Consider the following 26,189-nt stretch of genomic DNA (forward strand, 5'->3'; position numbering starts at 1 on the left):
TCATCCCAGAGAATGTGCGGGCAGCGGACAAGTGCCAAGTCCTTCATCCCAAACAGAGGAGACAAGGAGGGTGAGTCGGGCAAGCACATAAGTGGAGGGTTGGAGCCGGTCTCTATGTAAATATTTGGTGTTTTGTTCACCATGAATTTTCTTGCATTGACTTGGATTTTAGAAAACACTGCCTTAGAACAAGATTTACATTGATTAGGGAGCCTTTTGGCAAGTGCCCCGCTCGCCTCACCCAGGGTCAGCCCTGGGCCAGGCGCCCTCACCCCCATCCACTCTCCTGACCGTCACAGAATCACTCTCCTTAGCAGTTTGCAAGGACAGATTTTGAAACATTTTCTCATGACGCTGAGAAGCACCCCTATGCGCACCTGTCTGGTCCGGAAACCGGTTCCCGCCTAAGGCAAGGCCAACCTGCTCTCCAGGCGCCTTCTCTACCACCGGGCCCGTCAGTGATATGGAAGAGAGACACCTCCCCCTAGTGCCCACTGCCCTGCATCACAGGCCACTGACTCTCGGGTCACCACCACCACCTCCGGCAGTTAGAGCGTCCACTGGTCTGCCAGGTTCTGAGGCCAGACAGAGACTCCCAGGAGAGAGGGAAAGGCATCTTCTGGGTGGGTGGGAGGGGGACCGAATCAGTCCAAAGCAGGGGAAAAGCAGTTTACCTTTGGTCCTCTAAGTGCCCAGGATCTCCAAGACCTCTCTGGTGCAAGGAAGCCTTGTGGTCATTCCTTAACAGATGGGGTACCCAGGGGAGGCCCACAAGGGCAGTGTCACCGGGCCCACCACTGGCTAATTCCCTTATGGTTCTCAAGAGAAGCACCAGAGAATTGAAAAGCAACAGATTAATTTGCCTCTCCCATTGGTTTGGAGTTTACTAGTCGCCCACAACCCCTACAGATATGGTCTACAAGTTTCGCTGTGAGCCTAGGAGGTGGGCTTCATCCTTGTGGTTTTATCGATGAGGCTCAGAGAGGTCAAGGAATGAGCCCAAGATCACACAGCAATACACAAAACTGTAAATGTTTAACCTATGTCTTTTGCTTCTCAAAGATGATACTGGAATTGTTAGTAGTAGGAATGAAATGAGCCCATTCAGGGCTCATTGTTACTGTCCTGCCAAGCTGGAATATGCCACTTAGTAGCCACCAGCGGGGAAGGAACAAGGGGTTGGAACTTGCTTTTGTAACAATTACTCTTGTAGTAACCAAGCTATAGAGCTTAGGATATTTCACGTGTTTTAACCGTTACTTGTCCTCACACTGATCTTAAGAGGTCAGGGTACCTTCTTTTAAAGCCAGGAAGTAGAGACTCAGGAAATACAAGTGACTTTCCAGAAGACATACACCAGGCTGGTGGCAGAGCTGGGATTTGAACTCGGGGCTCAGCGTGGCAAGTGTCCTTTCCAGTGTCACCATGGGAAAATAGCAGACTTCTTTAATTTATTCAGGTTTCCTTGTACACAGGCATTTTTGCAAATGCTTTACAGGCATATGAAAATCTGATTCAAAAGATAAAGATTTTTCCCATCTACCTAGTAGACGGCTTGCTGTTTGCACTATTCAGTCGCTCCAAACAACTTTCACTACTTTTTTTGTTGTTGTTCATTGGATCCACACGTCTGACTCCAAATGCCACATTGAAAGTGCCTCCCGTCTTGAATTTAATGAGGGTCCCAGCAAAGGCATGCTGCTGGGTGTGCTTAAATGTACGAAGGCTACGCCTGCTGAATGAAGTGTCATCATGAACTAGAGTCCCCTCTATTGCTATTAGAATCTGTCATCCAGCAGGAGAATTCAGTCTCTACGTATTCGCCATCAGGGTTTTTCTGTCAGTGGCCAGTGGTCGTTCTGTTAATAACAGACCAGGGGACACATGCTGAGAGCCACGATGCCTTACCCATGGGAGCACCTGTGACAGGTGACTACTGTACAATCTATTCCACAGAGAGGAGAGCTTCCGCCATGAGTGGGCTCTGTGGCAGGCTGGTTAGCGGGACAATTAAATGGGCTCTGGGACTCAGGGTGCTGGTCCCCAAATCTCTCTCAAAGCAACAACTTGAAACCTCTCCCCTCACCCTGCCTCCGCCATGAATGGATCTCCTTCCACTGGACAAGAACTACACACCGGTCATGTTTGCCTCTTTGCCCTGGTTACAAGGAAGCTCAAAGCTAAGCTCCAGAGGTTTGGCTCATACAATATTCTTTTGTTTCTGATAGGATTCTGATACATAATTTCTTTCAGAGCTTCCTTCTCTGCCCCTTTGTTGTTTGGGGTTGGTGGGTTTCTGGTCTCAGTGTGCCTCTGTTTTTCCTTCAGGCTGCCTAGAATTCTTTCCGGAAGTAGAGACACACACAAAATAAAACCAACCTAACAAGTAGCTTGTGAGGACTGTGGGCAATAGACAGTAGCGGGTGACCACATCCAGGTGCTGAGAATGGCCGCACCGTGAAAGGCTAATCATTCAAAGGCTCAAGTATCTGGCCTTCCTACTGAGAAATAGGCATAAAATTACATAAAAGTCTTAGAACGTCTGAAAACAACAACAACAACAACAGGAAAAGAAGTTTTGCAGGGAAAAAGAACCCTAAAGCGAAGTCGCCAGTGCTTGTCCCCAATTTCCCATATCAGCAACATGAAGAGCTAAAGATCTTCCCAAGAAGACACACCCGCTTTGATCAACCACCCCCCAGCATCTGCAGGACACATGGGCTTCCCACCCTTGAGACCATAGAAGGAACATTCTCAGAGGATCAGCTCTAGACTCTATAAAGCTCTGTCTAGCCCCTGCTTTCCCTAGTTCTGAGAGAGGGAGTGAAGCCTGTGTCCATGCTGGAATATCTGATTGGCTGTTCCCAGCTCGTTTGGGGCTGGGTGCGTGTGGTGGCTGTGGCCTTTTCTGCAAGTGCTGGGAGCATTGATCCAAGCCATTCCAGCATGAACCAAGGAGGACATCTCCCCAGAAGATGTGTGGCCCAGGCCCCAAGGCTAGAAACGTTGAGCGCTCCTCCTTAATTGTCTTCCACATATTGAGGGACAGTCCCAGGACTTGGCTTGAGGGCTAGAACACCGCTACCCTCCTGGGCCCCCGAGTCACAGAAAAGCTGTTCCAGGTGCAGAGGACATTCCGGAAGGCTTCCCCACCACCCTCAGGTCCCCAACCCTAAGGCCCAAGGGTTGACATTTCCTGGTGCTGTGGGGGTCCTGTGGGCGTCCTCCTGCCCCCTGCCCTTGCCGTGCCCACCCTGCTGTCCACTGAAGAGGAAGCATGGAGAAATCCTTAGAAGAAACTTGAGAGAAGCATGCAGCATGCGAGCCCTGAGCGAGCCTGTTCCAGAACGGGAAGTGTGATTAGTGGGGAGGAGGCTTCCCTGGAGTCAAGCCATGCAAAGTGGCTGGGCCCTGGCGAGGTATGCTCTGGTGACCGGAGGCGGTGATCCAGGTGTTACACACTATTGGTGAGACCTCTGCTATGCAACACACGGGGGCCTCGAATTCTGAGCACCTTCTTTGGTGGAATGACTTGCCCCAGTTTTGGACAAACCTCCTTAGACAGGGGAGAGGCAGCCTGAGAGGGGGGGTCCTGGGGTTTTATAGGGGGGACCTCTGGTACCATCATGCCCGCCCCACCCCAGGGGTCCTCAATGGGGACTAGTGAAGCTGTGGGAACAGTGACAAAAAGTCGCCCAGCCCCTCTGTAGGGACAAGTCAGGCGCCAAACTCTCTGGGCTCACATTCCAAGATCCCAGATTGGGAAGGCAGAATGGGGAAGTCCAACCAGCCTTTAGCTGGGAGCAGCCAGAGAGAGCCAGCTACGGAAGTGTGGGATCCAGGAAAGTTACGGGCGCGAGTGGCAGCATTAGCAGTGACGGTAATGGTCCCAGATGCAAATGGCACTGATTATGGTGACAGCTGGAGGCAGTGGCAGTGAGGGGACGATACACTCCAGGAAGGAAGTGGATCCGTGGCTCATGTTGCTCACCAACTAGCTGATCCTGGAAGCCCCTCACTAGGCTCTGGGTCACAGAAGGAGGGCGTGGTTCAGAAGGGGACTTGGGTTGGAATGCTCTTCGTGGTGCTGTCTCCCCCTCCCCCACACAGGGGTGTCCTGGGAGCCGGGGGCGGGGTTAGACGGGAGGAAGGGAGGGGATCCCAGGTCTAGTCTGACGGTGGTTTGCAGAGGGGCCAGCACAGCCCCCAGGCAGGGCAGCAGGTGGAGGCGGTGGGCGAGCAGGGTCCCCAGGCCCCTCCTTCCTGCCGCAGGGTCAAGAAGCTATGGGCTCCATGCTCAGGCTCCTGGCGTGGCATGGTTAGTATACCGCGAGCCAAGGAGGCGTTGAGTACCTACCCGATGGTCCAAGCCATTCTTTCCGTGTCCTGGGGGAGGGTCAGATTTGGAATAGGGGAGTCCTGAAACAGACACAGCATAGCCCTGTCATGCACGCATGGAGGCCCCGCCCCTGCTGGAGGGGCCACGCCCTGCCTCCATCATGACCTCCATCCCCAGGAAGTCAGCCAGCAGGGACATGAAGCCCCTGAGCCCGCCTAGGACACCAGGAACCCCGTGACACTCTCTTGGGCACCTGTGTTTTCTGGCAGCCTCAGGCCTGGGCATCACCTGTCACCCAGGCTGAGTTCCTCATCCGGCAGACCCAGAGAGCTGGGGACAGGAGCAGGAAGGACTCCCCATGGGGGGTGTGGTAAGGGCTGTGCCATCCTGTGCCAGGGCAGCAAATGGAGGCCTGCCATCAACCAAAGATTGTGAACTGTTTTAGTTTTTTAAATGATCGTGAGCTATTTGCCATTGGGGGATTTTACATTAAAATCCTAGTTCGGCTCCTCTTGAAACAAAAAAGAATGGGTCTGAGACCACGGGAATCCCACAGTTGAACCGGCTGTACCACTCGCATTCCTGGCTGCCCTGCATGGGCCCCGGGCTCTGACTCTCCCAGTTAACCTCTGCAATGTGTCTGGAGAGAGTGGTGTGGGGGTTCTCTGCTGTGGCCTTCTGGCTCAGGGGAAGGATATGTGCAGCACGGCAGAGCTGAGTCCCCTGCAGGGGCAGGACCTCCCTCTCCTGGGAGAAGCTCCTGGGGTCATTGCTCCCAGCACTGGGCTGAGCCTGATCAGCTCTGGCAATAACAAACAGGGCCAAACCCCAGTGCCCACTGTGGGAGCTGTGGGGCCGCTAGTCTGGCCCCAGTAGGTGGCAGATCCCATCTCCTGGTGTTCACAAGGCCACGTGCATCCATGCGACCAAGAACTGAGCCTTGGCCAGAGCTGAGGTGGGTACCATGCACAGAACTGCCTGCCTACCCAATCCAAGACCCAAGGAGGCTCATCCAGAGGCCTTTCCTCTCAGGGAGTCCTCACAAACTCTGGGGGCTGAGACGACACTCTGCACGGGTCACGTGTGGACCCAGGAAAGACTGGTGGCGATGCCTCAGCTGGGGAACCTATCGTGGGTACTTGTTAGCACCTACATGGCCTGTCAGAAGGTCCCGGATGTGGGTCCGAAAGGGTCTTTTGCTACATCAAGGTCAGGGTTCTCAAACTTCTTTTAGCAAAGAGATTTTATATGAAATCCAGCATTGAAAAGAGCGGGGCAGGGGAGCTGGACACAGAAGAGGGACAAGGGACTACACCTGCCATGCCACCCCTGTTCCTCCTAGCCTCTCTGAAGACTCCCATTCGACAGAGGGGGAATCGAGGCCCAGATCAGGGGGCCGGCCATGGTCACACAGCCCCGGGATGCCAGACAAGGCCCCCAACTTACAGTCCTGGGCTCCCTCCTAATTTACACATAGAGCCAGTCATGCTCAGGGATGTGAGGTTGTGGGGTTGAGGATGTGAGGGATCCTCCACTGAGACACAGGAGCTCCTGATCCACAAAGATGCTAGAGCAGTGGTTCTCAAAGTGGGATCCCTGACCAGCAGCATCAGGCTCCCTTGGAATTGGGTAAAGAGGCAAATTCTCAGGGCCTGCCCCCAACCTCCTGCTTTGGAATCCCAGGGCTGGGGGCCCATGTGCTGTGGTTTACAACCCCTCCAGGGCATTCTGATGGACACAATGGTTGGGGACCTTGAGAAGAGCAGTGCCCTCACCTCTGTCCTATGCCTGGAGGTGCTGCTGTCACCCAGACCGCTGTCACAGGGTCCCGTACTCAGGCTGCCCTCTGTGGTCTCTGCATCTGACCGCTTTGTATAAAGCCCAGAGACCCTACTTCAGTAGGTCACTCTGTTCTCCTGACTTTGTGATGACAACTGTCCTGGGTGTCTCTTCTACCTACCTGGAGCCCCCATTGCATAATGTCACAAATTATGCTTCAACCATTAGACAGGATTTCAGAACCTTGTGGAAAGGAGAAGAGTAGATGATATTTGCCCCATTTTTACCTCTTCAGATGTCCTCTCTGTTACGAGGCCCAGAGTCTTCTCTTACCATGTCTCTCTGCTTGGACACCTGCAGCCTGCGATTCTTTAAACATCTGCTTGTGAAAAATGCTTAGTGTTCCTTTGAGAATTTCTTAATTTCCCCATTCATTCCCGCAAGATAGGCTCCCTTAATGCAGAATTTGCGTTAACAGGACCGTCCTTTGGCACACGGAAATAGGCCCTTCCTTCTGGCCCTGTGGCTTCTGCAGAGAACCCCCCTGTCTCCAGGTGGCCTTGTCCTCCAGGGAGTCCATCTGTCTGTCTTCTGTTGCAGCAGCTCTCAAGACCTGCCACCCTCTTTCAGATTTCAGCCATTCTCGTGGTAATGGGATTGGGCGTGAAGTGCCTTGGATTCATCCTACTCGGGGTTCTTAAAGTTTCTTAAACCTGTAGGTTTAGGTCTCTGGCCACTGTTGGCAAGTGTTCAGCCATATCTTTGTTTTTGGTTTTCTTTTGTTTTGTTTTTTTTTTAAGATTTTATTTATTTATTTGTCAGAGAGAGAGAGAAAGAGCGAGCACAGGCAGACAGAGAGGCAGGCAGAGGCAGAGGGAGAAGCAGGCTCCCTGCCAAGCAAGGAGCCTGATGTGGGACTCGATCCCAGGACGCTAGGATCATGACCTGAGCCGAAGGCAGCCGCTTAACAAACTGAGCCACCCAGGCATCCCTCAGCCGTATCTTTGAATGCTTTTTCCAGCCTGCTGTCTTCACTCCTCTCAGAATTCTACTGTGAGATGCTTCCCCCCAGATCTCTGAGGCTCTGTTCAGTTTCTCCCTGCTGTTTTCTCTCTGTTGCTCAGACAGAGTCATTTCTGCTGCTCCATCTATGAGATTGCTGACCACTCTGCCGTATTCTGCTATGCTGTTTCTGAATCCATCCAGTGAATTTTTAATTTTGGTCATTTTATCTATCAGTTTCATAGTTTCCACTTGATTCTCTTTTTTTGCGGAGGGGGGGGATGGTGGTAATGTCTATTTCTTTGGTGAGGTTACCTTTCTTTATTTCAGGTGTTTCCAGAGAATTTGTACTTGTTTGCTGAAGCATTTTCTGAGTGGCTGCCCTAAACATCCTTGTCCGGGAACCCCAACACCCGATTCTTATCAACATTGTATCTGCCACTTGTCTTTGCAGGTTCAAATCGGCAAGTGGCTCTTGGTGTAGGGTGTGGTCCAGGGTGTGGTCCTCTATCATCTCCCAGACATGACATCAGAGGACACTGGATCCTGGAAGAGCCTTCTGTTGGAGCAGCTGCTGCCTGTCTGGGCCTGGTGCATTACAGCCTGTGGTTCCGAGGACAAGGTGGTTTTCAGAATGCTTATCAATGTGCTCTTCTGGTCTGCCTAGTCCAGCTGGGGTTCCTGGGATGGCCCGTGGGTTGGGGGGGGGGGAGTGTGCTTCCCCGTTTGCTCATGCCCCGAGGTGGAGATGGGAGACACCTCGGGAGACAGCCATGGAGATGGCAGCCATGGGGAGAGTCTCCTGGGCCCATCCTCCCGGCCGCCCCAGACCTCTTGCTTCATACCTACCCATGCAGTCTGGGGAGGAAGATGTCACCTGGCCGCCCAGAGCTGCTGCATGGGAGATGGGAGACACGGGACCAGTGTTTTCCTTCAAGTCCTGAGGTCCCTAGCCAGCCCACCTTCCCCTTTCCACCCTCAAGATTTCTGCAATTTGTCTGCTGTATTTTTTTTTGGGGGGGGGGTGTTGGGGTTATACTTAGTATGGATGAGCAGGGAGAGAGGAGACTCCCCTATCTTCCCCTCCCCCCCAGCTGCCGTGTTGACCCATCAAACTTGGCCTCTCTGGGGCTAGGAGGAGCCATCAGTAGATTTTAAAGCAGATTTTAAAGGTCCCAGTGACATTTAAAGGTCCCAGTACAGTCAGGGCTGAGAGCCGCTGGCTTAAAAAGGCCTTTTGCACATTCAGAGACTTTCCCTGGCCCTCTTAGGCCTGTGCATTCCATGGGACCTCCTCTTATAGGTAAGGAAGCTGAGGCCCCGTGAGAATAATGATCCCTTCAAGGTCAATGTGTGCTCCCGCAGAGGATAAAATGAGAGCCTTGGACTTCTGGCTTCATGAATGAGTGATCCTGTCTGCACCAGTGGCTCTGTGCGTGTGTGGGTCTGCAGGTGTGGGTGTCTTCTGGGCACCTGTGGGTCAGATGGCAGCAGGTAGCTGTGGGAGTGTGCGCTGTGTGTGTGCACAAGAGAGATGGTAGGTCTGTCATACCTGGAACTGGGCAGCAGCTGGGGAATTTTGAGTCTCATCAGTCCCAAAAGCGCTGAACACCAGCCATCCTCATGTCCGTACTCAGTGCAAACAGACTCCCTTGCCGCCTCCTCTTGGAAGCCCACCTGTGGCAGCCTTGCACTCAGTATTCTGCGCAGAGTCTCCTTGGGTCTTGTAGTTCTTCTGTGCTGGCTGGCCAGAGGTCAGTGGATCTGGTGGACATGCGAGGAGAGGCCCAGCTACAGCTGGAAACAAGCATCTCATGACCATCTCTGGGGAGGTCCTGTGCACAACTGAACAGGAAGGCCCTTCCCTGGGCACATCTTCCACCAACGCCTGGATGTGGAACTTGGCAGCCACATGGCCCTGCAGAGGTTTGGGTCCAGGAGGGGGCTGGAACGGCCTTCAGTTCTGAGTGACTATAAGCAGGAGACCCGAGGATTACCCAAGCTCCAGGCTTCCAGAAGCAAGCAAGACGGGCACACGGCAGCTAGGCTTGTGGTCTTGACCATGCATTGCCATGACGTCCCCGAGGCTCAGGTGACAGGATGCCCGAGGGCTCACAGGTGAGCCCGAAACCCTGATGCTTCCTGCCAGCATGATGGGATCATTCCCGTTTTTACAGATGAGGCCATTTTAAACACAGACGAGTTTGCTCTAATGCCCAAAGTCACACAGCAAGTGACAAGCTGAGATTCAAGTGTCCATGGACCAGCACCCAGATCTAGCACTCTCTGCTGGCCCATCCTGTGATCTTGAGGACACTGTCACTGTCTACATCAGCAGTGGCCACTGTCATCCCCTCCACCCCACCAGGAGCAATGCTGCGTCCCACTGAGGGAAGACGGTGCTGCTCTGGGAAGGCCCAGGTCCGCCCAGTGCTCTGGGGAGCACTCACCAAGAAGCTGCCCCATGCAAGTGAGGGAAGCCCAGGGGCATCCTCCTAGCACCCCACTCCCCAAGGGCGAACAGTCCACAGGGAAGAAAGGACACAGGGTTATAAAGAGCCCCTGGCCTGAGTTGAGGGACTAGAGAGAGCTTCCAGTTGGATGGGTGTCTCAAGACCCCAACACAAATTTGGAGGAGAGCGGGGGGGGGGGGGCGGAGCTGAAACATTGGCTTCTTTCCCCAAACTCTGCATCACCTGTAGCTTGGGTCCCTGCCCACAAAAAATCAGAGGCCACACTCTGTCCAGTCCCAGAGGATAAGCCTGCTGGAAACAGGGGACACAGAGAATTTTGCTAAAATTTCCCCATCAAATGGCAGTAGGCTTTGCCCAAGGATGCCCCACTTTCACAGCCGGGGGTGGTCTCTCCCATGAGAGGCCAACACTGTTATCTGGGCCAGGGTCCCGTCCCTGATCTCTGGAGTGCTCACTGCTCTCTCCATGAGCTGGCCAGAAGCAGGGGCAGAGAGCAGTCTGTCCCTCCAGTGAGAGACCACAGTCTTGAAGAATGGCCTGGCTGGCTATGCCCTCCCTAGGAGTCTGTGCACCAGGTGAGCTAACTACCTGATGAACTCCAGGGTGCCAACCTGGAGGCCCAGCCCTGACCCTCTCCCCTAGCCCTGACTCTCTCCATCCCCTGCAGATCTTCTGGGACCCTTCCTGCCCCAACACAGGACAGCACCTCGCCCACTCTTGATCTCCCCTCTCCTGCAGCATTTGGCCAAGACAGGAAATGGGGGAGAAGAGGACTAAGAGTGAGCTGGGAATGGACCCAGAGAATTGCACCTTCTTTAGGCCTCACTTTGCAGAAAGTGACACAAGCTCAGGATGTTTATCAGGAAGAAAATCCCGCGTTCAAAGGTTACCCACTTGCATCTGGCAGTTGAGGACCTGCAGGGACTCTGCTCCCCGTCCATCCATCCAGCTCTGGGCAGCTCGGCCTGGACGTCCAGTCTCCTGACTCCACACAGAGAACCGCCCTATTCTTTCCTTACCTCTGAATAAAGGTGCCTCCATCTACCTGAACCAGAAATGGCCCATGTCATTCCCGATTCTGTCCCCACCACGTATCTCTAATGGCTCACGTGTGGTCTTGCCACTCAGATCCCTTAGGGGGCCCCCTGCTGCTTATGGGGACACCCCACCCCAATCTCTTGTGCTTGGCCCAGCAGCCTCCAGTCTATCCTCTGTGAAGCTGCCTGTCTTTGTTTTAAATACGAAAAATAGTCCATCTCATTTGCCCGCTCACCACTGACCATTCCCGGCAGACAGAGCAGCTTCTTAGCCCTGTCCACAGACCAGCTGGGTTCTGGCTAGTCCCTCTTCTGCCACCCCTTGCCTTCCTGTTGCCCAAGTGGCCACCCTACTTCTTGCCTTGGCATATGCTTGGACATGCTATTCGTGCTGTTTAGAATATCCCCCAAGGACACCTCCCCCTAGCAGCCCTCCAGGGTACCCCCTACCAAAGCAACCCCTCAGGACACCCTTGTCATAGGACACTCTTCCCAGGGACACCCTGTTGGGACATCCTTTTAAGATATCTCCCCCTTGGACACCCCTCTAGGACACCCCCCCAGGACACTGTCCCCCAACCTGGCTGATGGCAATCTCCCCCCATGGTCTTTCGTGTTCCTACTCAGGCCTGTTGAAACCTGCATCAGCCGAGGTCAGGGCTCTGCAGAGATCTCTCTGGGGCCATGTCGCCACTTGGATGCCAGGCTGGAGTCTTTCACAGGTGACCCAGTCCCGTGCCCACTGCCGCCTTCACCCCTACCACACAGGGCCCCGCGCGGCCTTCAAGCCCACCAGGCTTCCCCCGAGCAGACTCAGTGTTCGAGCCTATGCCCCTGTCGAGTCTTATTCAGTCTTCCTCACCTGACTATACTGAAAACTGCCCCCAGCACCTCCTGACCTCCTCATCTGTGGGGCACTGATGCATACTCCCTAACTTTGTTCTGGTCTCAGCCCCCATCCCGCTAGCACACAGGCCCATGGGGCAGGGGACGACGTCCTTGGCACGAACCCCAACACCCGCGGCGTGCCGTAACACTGAAGATGCTTGGAAGGTATCTGCTGAGGGTAGGGCCTTGTCCTACCTGTCAAGGAGGAGAAGGCACTGACGGGTTTCTCCAGTCCTGCCATTGGTGGATTCTAGCCCTTGAGGCTGCCGGGGAGACCTACCCACCAGATGTCCAGCTGACCACAGGCTAATCTCAGAGATCGGCACACAGCAAATCTCAGTGTCTCATTCTTTCACTTGTGGACAAGGAAATGGGGGAACAATTTTGCCACCACTCCAGGGGAATGACAGGGAACAGGCCATTTCTGATCAAGCTTCATGCCCAGCGAGCCCTCCCTGGGAGGGAGCGACCCTGAGCCCGGCCCCAAGCCAGGCCCCTGGCAGTGACAAGCAGCAGGTGAAAACAAGCATGTCCCATCAGACACAGGACTCCACAGGAGGGACACACAGAAGGAGACACAAATGCCAAAGCCGTGGGACCACCATCTGGCTGCCTCAGTTTCCAAAGCAGAGCTCTTCCCACCCAACCCCCCTCCTCCATTCCTCTCCTGTTCTGGTGCCTGAGAAAGGGCCTGCATCTTCAGAAGCCCCAGGCTCTTTCTAGGGGATCACTGAGTCCTCTGGATGGGGTTCCCCCACCAGCCGGGCCTTTGTCTTCAGGGGATGGGGACCTCCATCCCCTTGTGTTCTTCTTGGGACAGTGAATCTCCTCCCAAAAGGCTCAAGACCCCATTTGCATAACAAAAATCCAATGTCAGCCCTTCCCTGTGTAGAAGCCAGGCCAGTGGGGAACACAGTCTGTTATGCACTCAGCCCCGTTAAGGGACAAGGTGTAGGATAAGGGAGAATAGTCGTCTGTAACATGACGTGTATTTCTGGAAGACCCTCTTCAGAGGCAGAGGTGGCAGTGGGCCAGAAAGAAGGGCGTCACACTGGCTTGTCACTGCTGCCCAAGCACCTGCTTCTCCACTGGGGAGCGGGGACTGGACCACACTCACACCTGCCTCTCTGCCTAGCCCTGTGTCCAGCACGTAGCAGGTGCTCAGTAAACATCTGGGGTGGGATGGATGTGTGAGCGAAGGGTGAATGCAGTCCCGGGTGAGATGCGCTGATGGGGTTGCAAATGGGGTGAGCCACGTCTCCGCCCCATCAGCCCACAGAGGCCCCAGGGGGAGGCGCAGGGTGGGGGGTGCACGGTGTTCGCTCCCGTTGGCGTCTCTGCCTCGCTCAGCTCCCTGCATGCTTCTCCGGGGGCAGGGGCAGCTCTGGTTGTCTCGGCGCCCCACTCAGCGTCTGGCACAGAGTGGGGGCTCAGTAAATACCCGTTGAATGTAGCGCATCTCAACTCAACAAACATTTACTGAGCGTCCACTGTGTTGAGAGTCGCAGTCCTACCTTCCTGGGGCGCGCGACAGATGGGTGGCCCCGGGGACGCGGGTGCGGGCGTGCCTTGCCGCGTGCAAGGGCCCTGCTCAGTGACGCTTGTTTCCGAATGGAACTGGTGTCCCTGGGCTCACTAGAGGGGAGGGAGCCCTGAGGAAAGAGGAGAGAGGGTATGTAGCCCCCCGTTGGGGAATGCTGCTGCCCTTCCCGCCCCAAGTTCTCAGCAGGCGGGCACGCGGCAAGGCACGCGTGATGGAGGCAGGACCAGCAGCCCGCGTGTTGGCTGCTGCTCCCATGCCCATCGGGAAAGCAGGCAAGGTCTTCAGGGCAGAGGTGAAGGCATGGCTGCAGCAATGCATGCTGGGTTCCCCGCTCAGCAGAACTGGCATCGGAACGCCGTGGAAAGTGGAGAACAGTGCCGTCATAATTGCCCTAAGCAAGTGTCCATGAAGGGGAAGGCCATGCACACGCACACACGTGCGTTATTTGTACTGTGGAGGGGTCTCCCCGGTTAGAGCATGGATTTTAGCACACGCAAGGTGCTTCCTTCCGGCCCGGTGTGCCCTGGGTGAGAAGCACTGGGACCCCAACCTGTGACTGCTGTGCTGCCAGTGACGGGAATGACAGTGAGGGCAAGGGGACGGAGCTGAAGCAAGACCTTGCAGGTGTGTGACTGGCCAGTCAAAATGGTGTGTGCACAGCCTCGGGGCCTCGTGGGGGGTCTCCCACCTACAGGGCTCCTGGGACAACCTGGGGACCCCTGATCCCAGCACATGCGGGCGAGGAGACTGTGCATGGGGACAGGGCAGGCCAGCAGCATGGGGAGAGGGAGCTGGCCAGGCTTCTCATCACGTGGTAGCTCCCTCCTGCAGATGGGCTGTGGACATGAGTGGGGATCCCTGAGTCAGTGGGAGGTGGGAGTCTGAGCACCACCCCACAAGGGGAGGACAGGAGACCACAAAAGTCCACCCTGAGGTCCCCAGACGCTCACTTCCTGAGAGCTCCTGGGCCTCATGGGTAACAGGACACCCCACCCAGGTGCGGGGGGCTGTGCAGGTGCTGGGGGGCTGGCGCAACAGGAGCCCACCACCTTCCAAAGCCACTGCCATCGGGAAAGCGACCGTGGAGCAGCAAGGCCCACAATCAAGTCCTGTAGTGCCCAGGGCCGTGGGTGCCTGGGAGCAGAGAAGATCCTGGGACCGGACGGCCACTGCTGGGCTGGTCCTCGCTGTGACCTGCCTGCAGGTGGGATGGGCAGCCCGTCGTATCCCTCCTGGCACCTGCCCTGGCAGGACATGCTCACCACAACCTTGAACGAGTCGCTCTGGGGGGACTGCTCTGACGTGGCCTTCCTGGGGTGGCACCCACCCAGACAGCGGCCCGGAGAGCCCCCATCTAGAGCGCTGCACCCTTGGAGGGACCAGAGGCATGGGGCTCCTGATGTCTGCTCGCAAAGATCACACAAAACAAGGCACCTTCGTTTGGCTTCGAGCTCTTCTTCAACAAATGGCAGTGCCTGGGCCACCCTTCCCTCTTCCCACAGAACACTGGCGTGTGTAAGACAGTCACACTTCGGAGTCACGAGGATAGGAATGACAATGGCAGTCTGTTTGCTGAGCATCTACTATGGGCCGGGCAGAGCGCCCACACGTGTCACCTCCTCTGGTCTCTACTGACCTGGCCAGGCAGACAGGTGGGATGGAGGAGGCCCACCGGTGGGGTCACAGCCCAGGGTCCCACAGCCCGTCAGGGGACGAGCCCAGATCCGTGCTCGGGCCCGTCTCACAGCCATGTCAGCCCCCGCGCTCTGCCTCCTCACACCCGCATCCGCCCTCCGTGTCCCAGCTCAGCCTCACGCGTGCCCACAGGGGACCCAGACACGCTGTCCGGATCTCCTGAGGGCATCACACCGCAGCTGGCTGTGTCCTTCACCTCCAGCATACAATTCTAGGACCCTATGTAGAGCGTAGCCCTCCATCTGAAAACCCCTCCTCATTTAGCCCTCCCAACCCCCAGAGTCCAGCAGCGGTCACATGTCCCGGACTCCCTGCAGACGGGGTGTCCCCGTTCCCCGGTGCCTTGCTCAGGCCGAGTGCCGGGAGGCTGTGCCTGTTGTCGACTCCCAGTCTGGACTCACTCGCCTAGACCATGCTTTACATCTGCTCTGGAGGGAAACGGGCCCCCACTTTCCAGCCCGGCAGCCTCCTTCGCAATAGACCCCAGGAGCCCCATTCAGCTTTCTGGGCTGTCTCCAGCTCTGGAGGGTTCCAGGAGACATGCCCATGGGCGACACGTGAGCTAAACATGTCAAGGGGGAACTCATGCAGAAAGGGAGTCTGCTCTCCTACCTGGTTTGTTCCTTAGCTTTCTTAATGAGCAAGGTTCAGGTCTGGGGGATGGGTTCGAGCCTGTGGGGCCCCTTGCTACGAGGCCTCTCATGCCCCAGTTACAGCTCCTTGCTCAGAAGAACCACTCACGTGAGTAAAAGTTGTCCCCTTGCATTGTCTGGAGAGGGTCTCTATCGGTCCCACTACTGTGGGACAAAGACTGGCTGTCTAGGTCTGGAGAGTTAGTCCTAGTGTCTGCATCCCCCTTGAGAATCAGCCAGCTGGTCTTCTGCGGAGGGAGGAAAAAGCCACGTGAATGCTGAGGCCATCGGCAATGGGACTGACCGCGTTACAGACAAGGAAATGGGGTCAGGGAGCTCAGGGACCCAAAGGGCTTCTTCTGGGGGCATGTGGGGGAGCCATACACACCTCCCTCCCTTTAAGACAAGACAGGAGCCCTTGTCCTCCCTGGAGCCAGGATGGGGAGACTTTGGGGCCAAACCCCGCCCATAGAGGTACACCCATGCCTCTGCACTGCCTCCAGCTGCTTTCCCAGCAGGGCCGCCCAGCCCCGGGGCCTCACTCTTGACCTTCGGACCTTTTACTGGGAAACTCTGTCCAGCCTGTTCTCAAGCCAGCACCCCAGATACCCCCGGAATGCCCTTGGACTAATTTTCCTGTCTTTTCAGACATGCCTCCGTGATAGAGCCAGAACTGGGTTATAGGGGCGCGGAAGGAGGACAGCGGGAGGAGGTGGTGGGGGGGGGATACCTCTGAAATCTGGTCCTTGCTGCGTGGGGCCCTGTGGGGTCCCTCCAGAGCAGAATGCAAGCTGGGGAGCCTGAACTTTCGGCTAGGGAACCCTCCCCAGAACCAGCCTGCCTCTGGGCAAGGCTGTGCTCCACCAGACCTGCCCCCGAATTTACCTTCCTGTTATCCTGATCGAAGATTCCATCCTCACCATCCGGTCGCCTGGCGGCTGGAAGGGAAGAGGCGGCCCGTCAAGGGGATACACCAGCTCCCTGGGCATTGCCCACCATGGTTCCCGCTTCCCATCGTGCTCAGAAACAGAAAGGAATCAAGCCAAGGTCAACAGGACAAGAGCTTTTGCAGGGCCAGGGAGTGGGACGCGCCAGGGAAGCATCCCACGGGAGCCCCGCAGGCGGTGGCCATGCACCCTCTCTCAGGACGGGTCTTCAAACCGAGAGCAGGTGTGCGAAGTGATGCAGTCGTAAAACGCCAGCTCCCCCAATCCCCCTGCCCTGAGATCACACCATGTGTTTAGGAGCTTGGGATCTTTAAGAACACATGCTCTACTCTTCTAGTCGAACTCCAAAGGATCAGGAGGGCTTGGTCTCCAGTGCCTGCTGGGTCTGGCTCAGCTGAGTGCACCCCTGCTGATCCCCACACCACCCTGTTCTCAAATCGGGAGACTGAGGCTCAGAGACACGACAGGCCTTGCTGAAGGCTATGCACGGGGCTGCTGGCAGAGGTTGACCTATGAACTCAGGATGCTCTCTCCAATGTATCCATTTGCCCCCCTCACTGCCTGCTGCCCACAAAACAGAAAGGTCAGTGAGCTCTGCCACTGAAAAAGTCCATGAAGAGACAGAAAGGAGGTACGATCCACAGCCAGAGGTAACCTCAGGGACTGGAAGGAGCAAAAGCTCACTTTACCCTGCTATGCCCCCCAAGAATGCTATCTAGGGCAGAGAAGTCCACCTTTTATAGACTCCACTGGCATATTTTTTGGTGGCGGGGGTGGGGTGGTCACCCCGAGGGGCTGACGTTATTCCCAAGCCAGTACGATCAAGCCCATCACACGAAGGGCATATGACGGCACTCAGCACCCATGTGAGCAATTCCTGTACAAAGCCATGGACCCCGTGCATGGAACAATGGAAGGAAGACCCTGGGCCCTTTCCCCACCCATCACAGAGACTGAGGCCACGGTAAGGACATGCCAGGGGTGGGCTTCTTACCTGCAGCCTGCGGAGGGCTTGGACCTTCGAGCCTTTTGGAACACCCTGCCTTGTGCACCACCAAGGACAAGACTGACATCAGGCCCGAGAGCTTGGAAATTGGGGATTGGGCTACAGGACCTTGACAAGATAAGGTCACAGTTGAAGAGTGTTCTGGATATGTGGACATTTTGTTACTCCCGATGGCTCTTTCTCCTTCTTCCAGGAGAGACCATGATTTTTCCAGTGTGAAAATAAAAACCCTGCTCTCTCCATGGGCAGAGGCAAAATTACAGGGAGACTGCGCAAGGGGTGTTGTGATGGACAGAGGCACGGGCAGGACGGATGCGTGTCCACTGCCCCAGGCTCACCCGTCACACAGACAATGGTGGTCGCCAGGCAGCAGAGCCCTGAGCATCTGGTGCCTGTGACCCTTGGCGACCGCCCAGCAAGCTCTGGGGATGATCAGGCCAATGGGGGCTTGGAGATGCAGAGCACAGCCACTGTCCAACCCAGAGGAGCCTCTCAGGCTCGGAGTGCTGGTGGGAGTCAGTGGGTGCACCCCTGAGGAGCCCTTAGTGGCCCCCAAATGGACCACTACTGTGGGGCCAATTTACAAATACTAAGACAACAAAGGGCTCTTTGGAATATGAAATCCCAGCCCTCTGGGTCACAGGGCCCAGAGGCCACCCTGGGTTCGAGCACTTCACACAGCTGTGGGTGACCAGTTGGGTCAGACACTTATGGCGGCAGAGAGACCTCGGGGCTCAAGAAATGCCCCCCCCACACCTGATAAGGAAGCTATCCCACCAGGATTGAGCATGTTTCCTCTGCAAATGTTCTTCCCCCAATCACCAAGGGCTCTCCAAAGGCCAAACATGCCAGCCCCATGGCACACGCAACAGATGCCCAGATGTGGGAGCAGGGGTAGGAAAATACAGGCATTCGGCACTTGGTATTATTTGCAGCCTGCCTCCTGAACAGCTCTGAGCCTCAGTTTCCTGATCTGTAAAATGGGCAAATGACGCCCACCACCCGCCCCTGCTCTGAGTTGCGAGGCTCCCGCGGGGTAATGCCTGTAGATGCTGTAACACATTGGGGGACCTAGGTCTGATAAACGAGGAATGAACAGAGAACAGCCTTGAGGCGAGCTGGGAGCCTGGCATTTCAGAAAGTTGGGAGAAGACAGATCGATTCAGGACGACCCAGGAAACTGGCCTGAGTATGTCTGGTCCAGCAAACAAGGCTGTACCTCTGAGCCTGGAATGTGTTTGCCACGAGGAGCCCTTCAGGGAGAGCCCTGGGGGACCTCTTTTGGGGGCATCCCCAGGAGACTGGCTGGCCTCTGATGTTTTTTCTGGACCCACAACCCACCTGCCTTCCCCTTTCCTCCTGTCCCAAGACAGGACCCCAAAGCCAAGATGAGACTATACCCCACCACAGAGGAATCCCAGAGAGTCCGTGAGAGGTGGTTGCTTCCTGTCTTACATCAGGGAGCACGTACTGATGAATTTGCAAGGGAGGACGGAGAGAGCACCACTACGCTAGCAGGCGGAAGCAGGTGCAGGGCTGAGCTGCCCTCTCTGGCCTCCAGGGCCCTGGCATCCACTCCTACGGCTGTTGCTGCCAAGCTGCCTTTTGCTTACCAATGACACAGCTATTGCCCTGTCCCTGCAACCGGACACAGCTTTCTGGCTGGTGTGGGGGGAGGGGTTCTGGTTTTCCCTGGAATCCCTTTTGAGCAGTCTGAACCTAGCATAGCATCCCTCTCTTGAGGGGACCTACTACTGGCATGTTCCTGCTCTGCACCCCCACATCAGAGGCGCCTCAGCCAACTCCGACAAAACCTGATGGCAAGGCAGCCTCAAACCCACTCTCAGGGAGGAGATGGGGAGTGGCTGTGGCGGGAGCCACACCTGCTTCACCAACATCAGGGGGCCCCCCGCTGTGAGCACCTGCAGACGGCTCGGAAGCACCACCATACCCCAGTTCCATGTGCACTCTGCGTCCCGCCGCTCCCTGCCTATTCCATGTCTGTCCCTGACTATGCAGGAAAGAGCTCTTCCACTCCCGTCCTGTCCTGCCCCTCACCGTTTTCAATTTCCCATTCATTTCCTCTTGCTTCCTTTCTTCCTTTTTTCTCTTACTACTTTTTCAAAAAGCCATTAAATCATAAAGAAGCAGACTGGAACTAATATCGTACAAGGCATACTGTTGGGCCCTAAATGCTGTACAGCGAGAGCAGAAGGGTCAGGGGCTGGGGGTCGGGTGGACAAGCCCCAGTGGAGCTCAGAGCGGCCACTTCTCAGCCCCAGCCTTGGGCTCCTCATCCGCAGGGGTACCGAACCCAGAGCGGGCCGGCAGGGGACATGCTGGCAGCTGTCGAGCGCCAGCACAGAATAGGGGTGTCCTTGCAGCAGCTGCTCAGGTGAGGACCCCCGTGTCCTCCACACTAGTGCCCCACCATGAGGCCGGGCCACCTCACTGCTGGAGCTCATGTCCCCAGCACGGGAACGGGATGCAGGCACCAGAAAAGAGTGATGCCGATTAAGAACTGTGTGTGAGTTGGAGATGGGGCTTTGGAAAATAAATGAATTAATTAGATACTATGCTTTTTAAACTGGTTGGGCGTATTATCTTCAATTAGTTAATGGTTCAGTAATGCGACATCTTTTCCCGCACAATCTCAAGACAGGTGGACATCAGCGTAAAAGTTTCTGGAGTCTCTCCCCGAGAAACAACAGGGTGGTGACTTTACTGAGTGTGTGTGTGTGTGCACGCGTACACAAGCACATGCATGCTCACACACATGCTCACACACAATGTTCACATGTGCTCACACACACCCACACATGCTCACACGTGTGCTCACACGCATGCTTATAAACACATGCTCACACACACTCACGCACTTGCACACATGCACACACGCATGTTCCCCCATCCCTGCTCTCACACAGACTCCCACTCACACATGCATGATCTCATACACATGCATGATCTCACATGCATACACACACTCTCACATGCTCACACTCATGCATGTTCTCACACAGTGCACACACATGATCTTCTACACAAACACACTTACACATGCACGGTCTCACAACACACACATGCTTGCACATGCATGCTCACACGTGCGTGTGCACACACATACACACTTCTGACAGGACGTGTTCCGCCCGGAATGGGGGAAAGAAATCTTGTAAAAGCAAAACATCTCAAATATATCAGGGGCCAGAGACATCCTAACACAAACATTATTTCTGGAAAGTTCCCTGAGGACACCCCGGGAAGGACAGAACACACACGTGCTGAGCCCCTTGCACAGCCCATTCCCATTCTCGAAGGGATGGGTTGTGGTCGTGTTTACCCCCCGGCTGTGGCTGGATGCTGGGTGGAGAGCAGGCACAATGGAAAGTATATTTGCTAAAAGAATCAGGACTCCAGATTGCTGAAACGATAAATGGGCCTGGGTCGTTGCTCAGCGTTCAGCCATGTAGGATTCCCTTGCCTTTGGATGGGACAGGCCTCCGTATCCAGGTTAAAAGCAACAACATAAGGATTCACGCTGATAATGTAAAATAAAATGTCTATCCAGGGGACGATTTAGTTAGTCAAAGAACTTGGGGCTGGAAGCTCTTTGTCTTAGATCTGGCCAGTTCAGAGCCTGCCGAGTGATTTCATGATCTGATTTACTGCTTCCTCTGCTTCCTGAGAGGATGGCCCCTCCTATACAACGTGTGTGAATTCTATGAGGTTAATAAAAGGCCAAGTCAGCCAACACCACTGTGACAAGCACAGGAAACACACCTTCCCACACAGGCGTGAACACGGCCACCATGGTGGTAAGACAGCCTTCAATGCAGCTGCTCCTTCCTTCAGCTGGGCCTCGGTCTCCCCACTCGTAACAATAAGGGGCTAGTCTGGACAATCTCTAAGGGCCCTAGGGTCTCACCAGCCCACCCCTCTCTGATCTCTCCATAACATCTGAGCTCCAAGCTTCCCCAGGTGAGTGGGAATGGTAAAGGTCACTGCTTTCTGGGAATCCAAGAGTTTAATTCATTCCTTTCTTTCCTAGGACGAGGAAGAAATGCATAAGGCATAGGGCCTACTGCCCTCAAGGGAAAACCAGAAATCCTGTTTGTATAATCAGACCACCGATGGATCAGTAAGTCACAGAAAGCATGCTTTTATAGGATTGCACGTTAACAGTGCTGCGGTTGTGGATGGGGGACGTGGCTGTTTTCTGTGGGTGCCTCCAGACAAGAACTTTAAATACGGGAATCCCTCTTCCCCTCCCCCCATCATATGCACAGCACTTCACAGATTAGAGCCTATTTCCACGTTCATTATTTCATTTGGTCCATAACCAGCCTGTGAAGAGGACAGGGTAGATGGGTCAGTCCCATTTCGCAGAAAAGGAAACAGAGGCTCAGGATGGTGAAGCCCCATGCCCCAAATCACCCAGAAATTCCATCAAGAAACAGAGGGAGACCCGGAGCCTTCTGGCTCCTGCTCCGCGGTTCCAGCCACCTGCTGCCCAAGCCCCTGTCCCAGGCCGATATGGTGGAGCGGAGGTGGGCAGTCACCTTGGAGAGGCAAACCAGGGTCTAAAAAATCCCCTCCCTGCCAGACCTGCCCAGCCCATACTCGCTGATGCGACAGACTCCCTGACTACTGGCTCGCTATTCACTCCCTCCTCAGAAAGTCCTAAAACCCAGGACCGAATGACTACACCTAGTTTGTTCTGTTTTCCAAAACCCTGGCTGGGTTGCATTGGGGTCCAGGAAGCCTTGTCCCCGAGCACCTCGGTTGATGTCAGCCTGACTGCCTCCCTCCAAGGGGCATTACGGAAACCCTGGGAACCCGCTGTCGCTGAGGAACTCCCAACCCAAGCCCGCGGACATGGGCTCGCCTCGGCTTTAGAGCACATGGAACGGTCTAGACTCAGAGTTGCCCTCTGCGGGCTCTGACGCAGAGGCTTCTGGGAGCCTCTTGCCAACCTATCCTTCTTACTCAGGCTACCCGCGGTGCCTCCCCATCCCCGCTCAGAACACAGCAAAAGGAAGCATCCAGAAGCAAAGGGGGTGGCAACAGGCATGCAGGGAACACACGGCAGCAGAGGAAATCCGACTGTACCATGCTGTTTGTAGATAGGGGGTTTCCTATAGATGTTATCTTTTACGCCCGTGTCTGGGAAAGAAGAGAGAGAAAAGAAGAGCGGGGTGAGCGAGCACACTGGTTTCCATTCCGCTGCTTCTCCAAAGCAGCCATCAGCCACCAGATTCCACACGGCCAGAGAGGCTCACAGGGACTGACTCCTGGGACCCACGCCTCAGACCAAGCATTCCCCAGGCCCAGCCCGAAGCCAGAACCTAATTCAAGGGGAGCGGGGAGGGAGGCCGCTGAGAGTGGGCAGCCGGTCAGACAGAGCCTTCTCTCCAGCACATTCCCAGGAGGGCCAAAGGGGCTCCCTGGTGTTTGTGTGGCTTTAGGGGAAACTCCAACGCACACCAGGAGGGGGACTACGGGGACGTGCAAACCCTCAGAACTGGGGGAGGGGGTGGTCGAGAGGCTCGGGAGTCATAGCAATTCCGTACAATCGGGGGCTCTGCGTGGCAAACCCAACGACGCGTCCTGGGTTCCTACCTGGGACGTGGAAATGGCGAGGCGCCTGCTGGTAGGTGCAGGGGGGAGGCTTGCTGTCTGAGAGCACCGAGAGGCTGGGGGTGCTCCGACCACTTTCACTGCCTCCAGACGGAAGAGCAAAGACAGGCGGAAGGGAGGAAGGGGAAGGCAGAGGAAAGTAGGTCAAGTAGGAATGCTGGTTCCCAGGAAGCCCGTCTCCCCTGACTGGTGGAGCCCCACAGACGCTCTACCCAGGGAAGGGAGCGGCCCCCTGTCAACACTTCCAGACTGGACCCCAAGGCTTGTTAATCCAACCTCGAGTGGACCCTTTCAAATGGCCCAATTTGCAAGCACTAGTGGCTCCAAGAGCAAAGGTCCTGTGGTTGCCAGTTCACGGGAAGGTGGGCTGGGCTCTGGGCTGACCCCCACTCTCCTCGGGGTGCACAGCTGGTTTGCTGTTGAGCCCCGACCAGAGCTTGAATCCAGCAAATGGCAAATTCACCAAAAACGAAAGCTCCCCTCCCTCCGTATCCTTGCGTAAAAAAGATGCCACTTTCTTGAGGATCTGCAAATCAGTCATTCAGAATAGGTTTACAAAATCAGTCCCTAAGGGCTACTGACTAAAATTTTACCAGCTAGAGAATAAGAGCAAGTTGGTATTCATTAGCTGCTAGGCTCCTAAATAGTAGCTTTCTACTTTTGGCAAATTCAATGAAAGGAATTCTCCGATTCTGGCTCCAATTTCTCATCCCATCTGGATTTGTAATTCCTGTTTCTGAACAAGGTTGGATTATCAAGTCACAAATTTAGTAGTCTCCCAGGTGACCTTCCCGCCCCATGCCCTACACATACCTATTTAAGGAACGACATGATAGACAGAATGCGATGGGCATCAAACACTTTGGATGGTGAGGTTTACGATTCATTTTAGCAAGACACTCCTGAGGCACGCCTCGTTTCCTCTCCCCTCAGCCTCAGGAAACCCTCTGCTACCTTGGATCATAGTCTGGCAAAGGGGGGGGGGTCCTCCTGGCTTGGAAGGAGTCCCTGCGAGCTGCAGCTGTTCCAAGCGGCAGGGCCCTGAACTGACCCAGCAAGGAAACAGCCCTCCCTTGGGTCTAGACATGTGCTCAGAGCGCACTCTTGCTTGCGTCGGGTGCACCGGGAACCCGGGAGGGCACGTAGGGGCAGAAAAGGGCACCCAGCCCGAGCAAGCCCCATCCGCAGTCCAAATTGGGCTGAGACCACAAACAGGGCTGTTGACCACAGCTCAGAACATCCATCCTCCTGCGCTAGGGGCCAATTCCGCCCGTGAGTGCTGATGGAACTCCCAGCCCTGCATCGCCACGTGAACCCTGCCTTCCTCTGAGCCATGGCCTCCCTGCAGGGTCAACCCTTCCAGGGCCCCACACTGGTCCAGGCTCCTTCCTGCAGTTCCCTGAGGGGCAGGAGCCTTCAGGCCATGTCTGAGCCCCTGAAGGAAACCGTCCCCATGTGCACATGAATGGAACCGCAGATCACGGATTGTTTCTGGCAATGGTGGCTTGCACGGTATCCACGCTCAAGGGTGGAGAAACACGGCAGAAGTTTAAACAATCTCCTTGCACAGTCTCTGAGACAGCCGAGGATGCCCACTCTGGGGGTCGGTGCAAAGCCGGGTGTGCCCCAGACACGGCCTGGTGAATCCAGGAGGCTTCGAATGGCTCACTTCCTTCTGCCTAGAAGTCACATGCCCTCATGCACCCAGCTCCCACCCACATGGCTGCAGACGATGGGATACATGGCTGGACTCCTGGCCCCCCAATCCCCAAGCCTAGAGTGCTGTGTCCTCCTACAGCCCAAGCATCAGTCTCTGTGTGGGGGAGTGCCCCCAGTGCAGGTCCTCATGGGGCCTGAGACCCAGGGGCAGCTGGGGACACAGACCCAGAAGCAGTGGCCCATGACACCCACCCATACCTGCCACCCAGGGGTACAGAGATCACCAAAGTCTGCCGGGCATGGTCCTAGGCTGAGACATCTCTCCCGGCATCCCTTCCTCCCAGCTTCCCTCCTCACCCCCACAAGAATCCCCTTTGCAATGCCCCCCACTTGTCACAACCCTTCTGGGGCCATGGCCCAGTGCAAAGCCTCCCTAGGAAATCCAGGCCTCTGCTGGCCACGTCCCCTGTCTGGACTCACTGGGTTACCTCATCGTAATAAAACACACAGCTAACATCAAGCCCCTGCCCCACAGTGCTTTGCCCACATCAGCTCCCAGAAGCTCACAGAAATGCCTACAGCATCCCCGCAGCACTTACGGCTCCCTAGGTCCCTTCTGAAGGAGGCACAGGGCTGGGGTGGGAGGGGGGTGCCCAGGGCCAGGTCCCCGGGTGGGCAGTTTCCTTCCTGGGCCTCAGCAGTAAAACCCCAGGCCACAGATGTGGCCACGGATGCAGGGAAACCCAAGGAGGGCCCAGCTGGACTTTAAAGAGAGGACTCTGCGGACCAGGCTCTCATGGCCTCTGGAGCAGCTCAGGTGGCTTCCACACAGTGGAAGCAAGTGGTCTACGCTGCAGGGGTTCCAGGCCGTTGGAGCAGCCACTGCTGCCTGTCTCTCCACGGGGTAACAGCTCACGTCACTGTGGGCGTTACTGCCTTGGTGTTGGCTGAAGGCCACCCTTCATTCAGGCTTCACGTCCCCTCCCTGTCCCAGGATCCTGTCCGGGACATCACATGACATGCGGCCGTCCCATCTCCCCAAGCTCCTCTGGGCCACAACAATTTCTCAGACGTCCCTGATTTGCGATGATTTTCGTGAGGAGTCCTGGCAGGTGTTCCACGTGGCATCCCTCTGTGAGGACTGGTCTGGTTATTTCTCGTGATCAGTGGGGGATCGTGGGTTCTCAGGAGGAAGACCCCGGGGGCACAGTGCCCGCCCATCCCATCAGATCAAGGGCACCTGCCATAGACATGACTGGTCACTGCAATGGTGATCCTGACCCCCTGGCCGAGGTGGGCTTTGCCAGTCTTCCCAGCCCCGTCACCCTCCCAGCATTCCCAGGCCGTGCCCTTAGTGGGGAGGTCACCATGACCCGCACACACCTGGGCACTTGGGGGGGGCCTTCCTTGAGAGTGGCACATCCCCATAAGTCACTGGGAGCTCTCTTGCTTGGGACATTTGTCCCTTCTCCTTCATTTATTCATTTGCTCACTTATCTATGTCAGCGTGGACTTGTGCGCCCTCATCTCGCTGGCTGGGTGACAGTC

General features: G+C 55.7%; 1 protein-coding gene across 2 annotated transcripts in view; it reads right to left on the bottom strand.

Moving 5' to 3' along the window:
- ABLIM2 (actin binding LIM protein family member 2) overlaps window positions 1-26,189 on the bottom strand; it is a 133,141-nt gene that overhangs the window by 14,623 nt on the left and 92,329 nt on the right. For both annotated transcript variants that reach the window (XM_059166089.1, XM_059166081.1), the window contains exons 14-18: window positions 22,965-23,066; window positions 22,455-22,508; window positions 17,331-17,450; window positions 16,275-16,327; window positions 15,499-15,637 (exon numbers count right to left, since the gene is read on the bottom strand). In XM_059166089.1, the coding sequence (XP_059022072.1) occupies window positions 15,499-15,637; window positions 16,275-16,327; window positions 17,331-17,450; window positions 22,455-22,508; window positions 22,965-23,066 (468 nt within the window). The remainder of the gene's footprint in view (window positions 1-15,498; window positions 15,638-16,274; window positions 16,328-17,330; window positions 17,451-22,454; window positions 22,509-22,964; window positions 23,067-26,189) is intronic.

The sequence above is a fragment of the Mustela lutreola genome, chromosome 1, assembly GCF_030435805.1.
Source record: "Mustela lutreola isolate mMusLut2 chromosome 1, mMusLut2.pri, whole genome shotgun sequence".
Taxonomy (NCBI): domain Eukaryota; kingdom Metazoa; phylum Chordata; class Mammalia; order Carnivora; family Mustelidae; genus Mustela; species Mustela lutreola.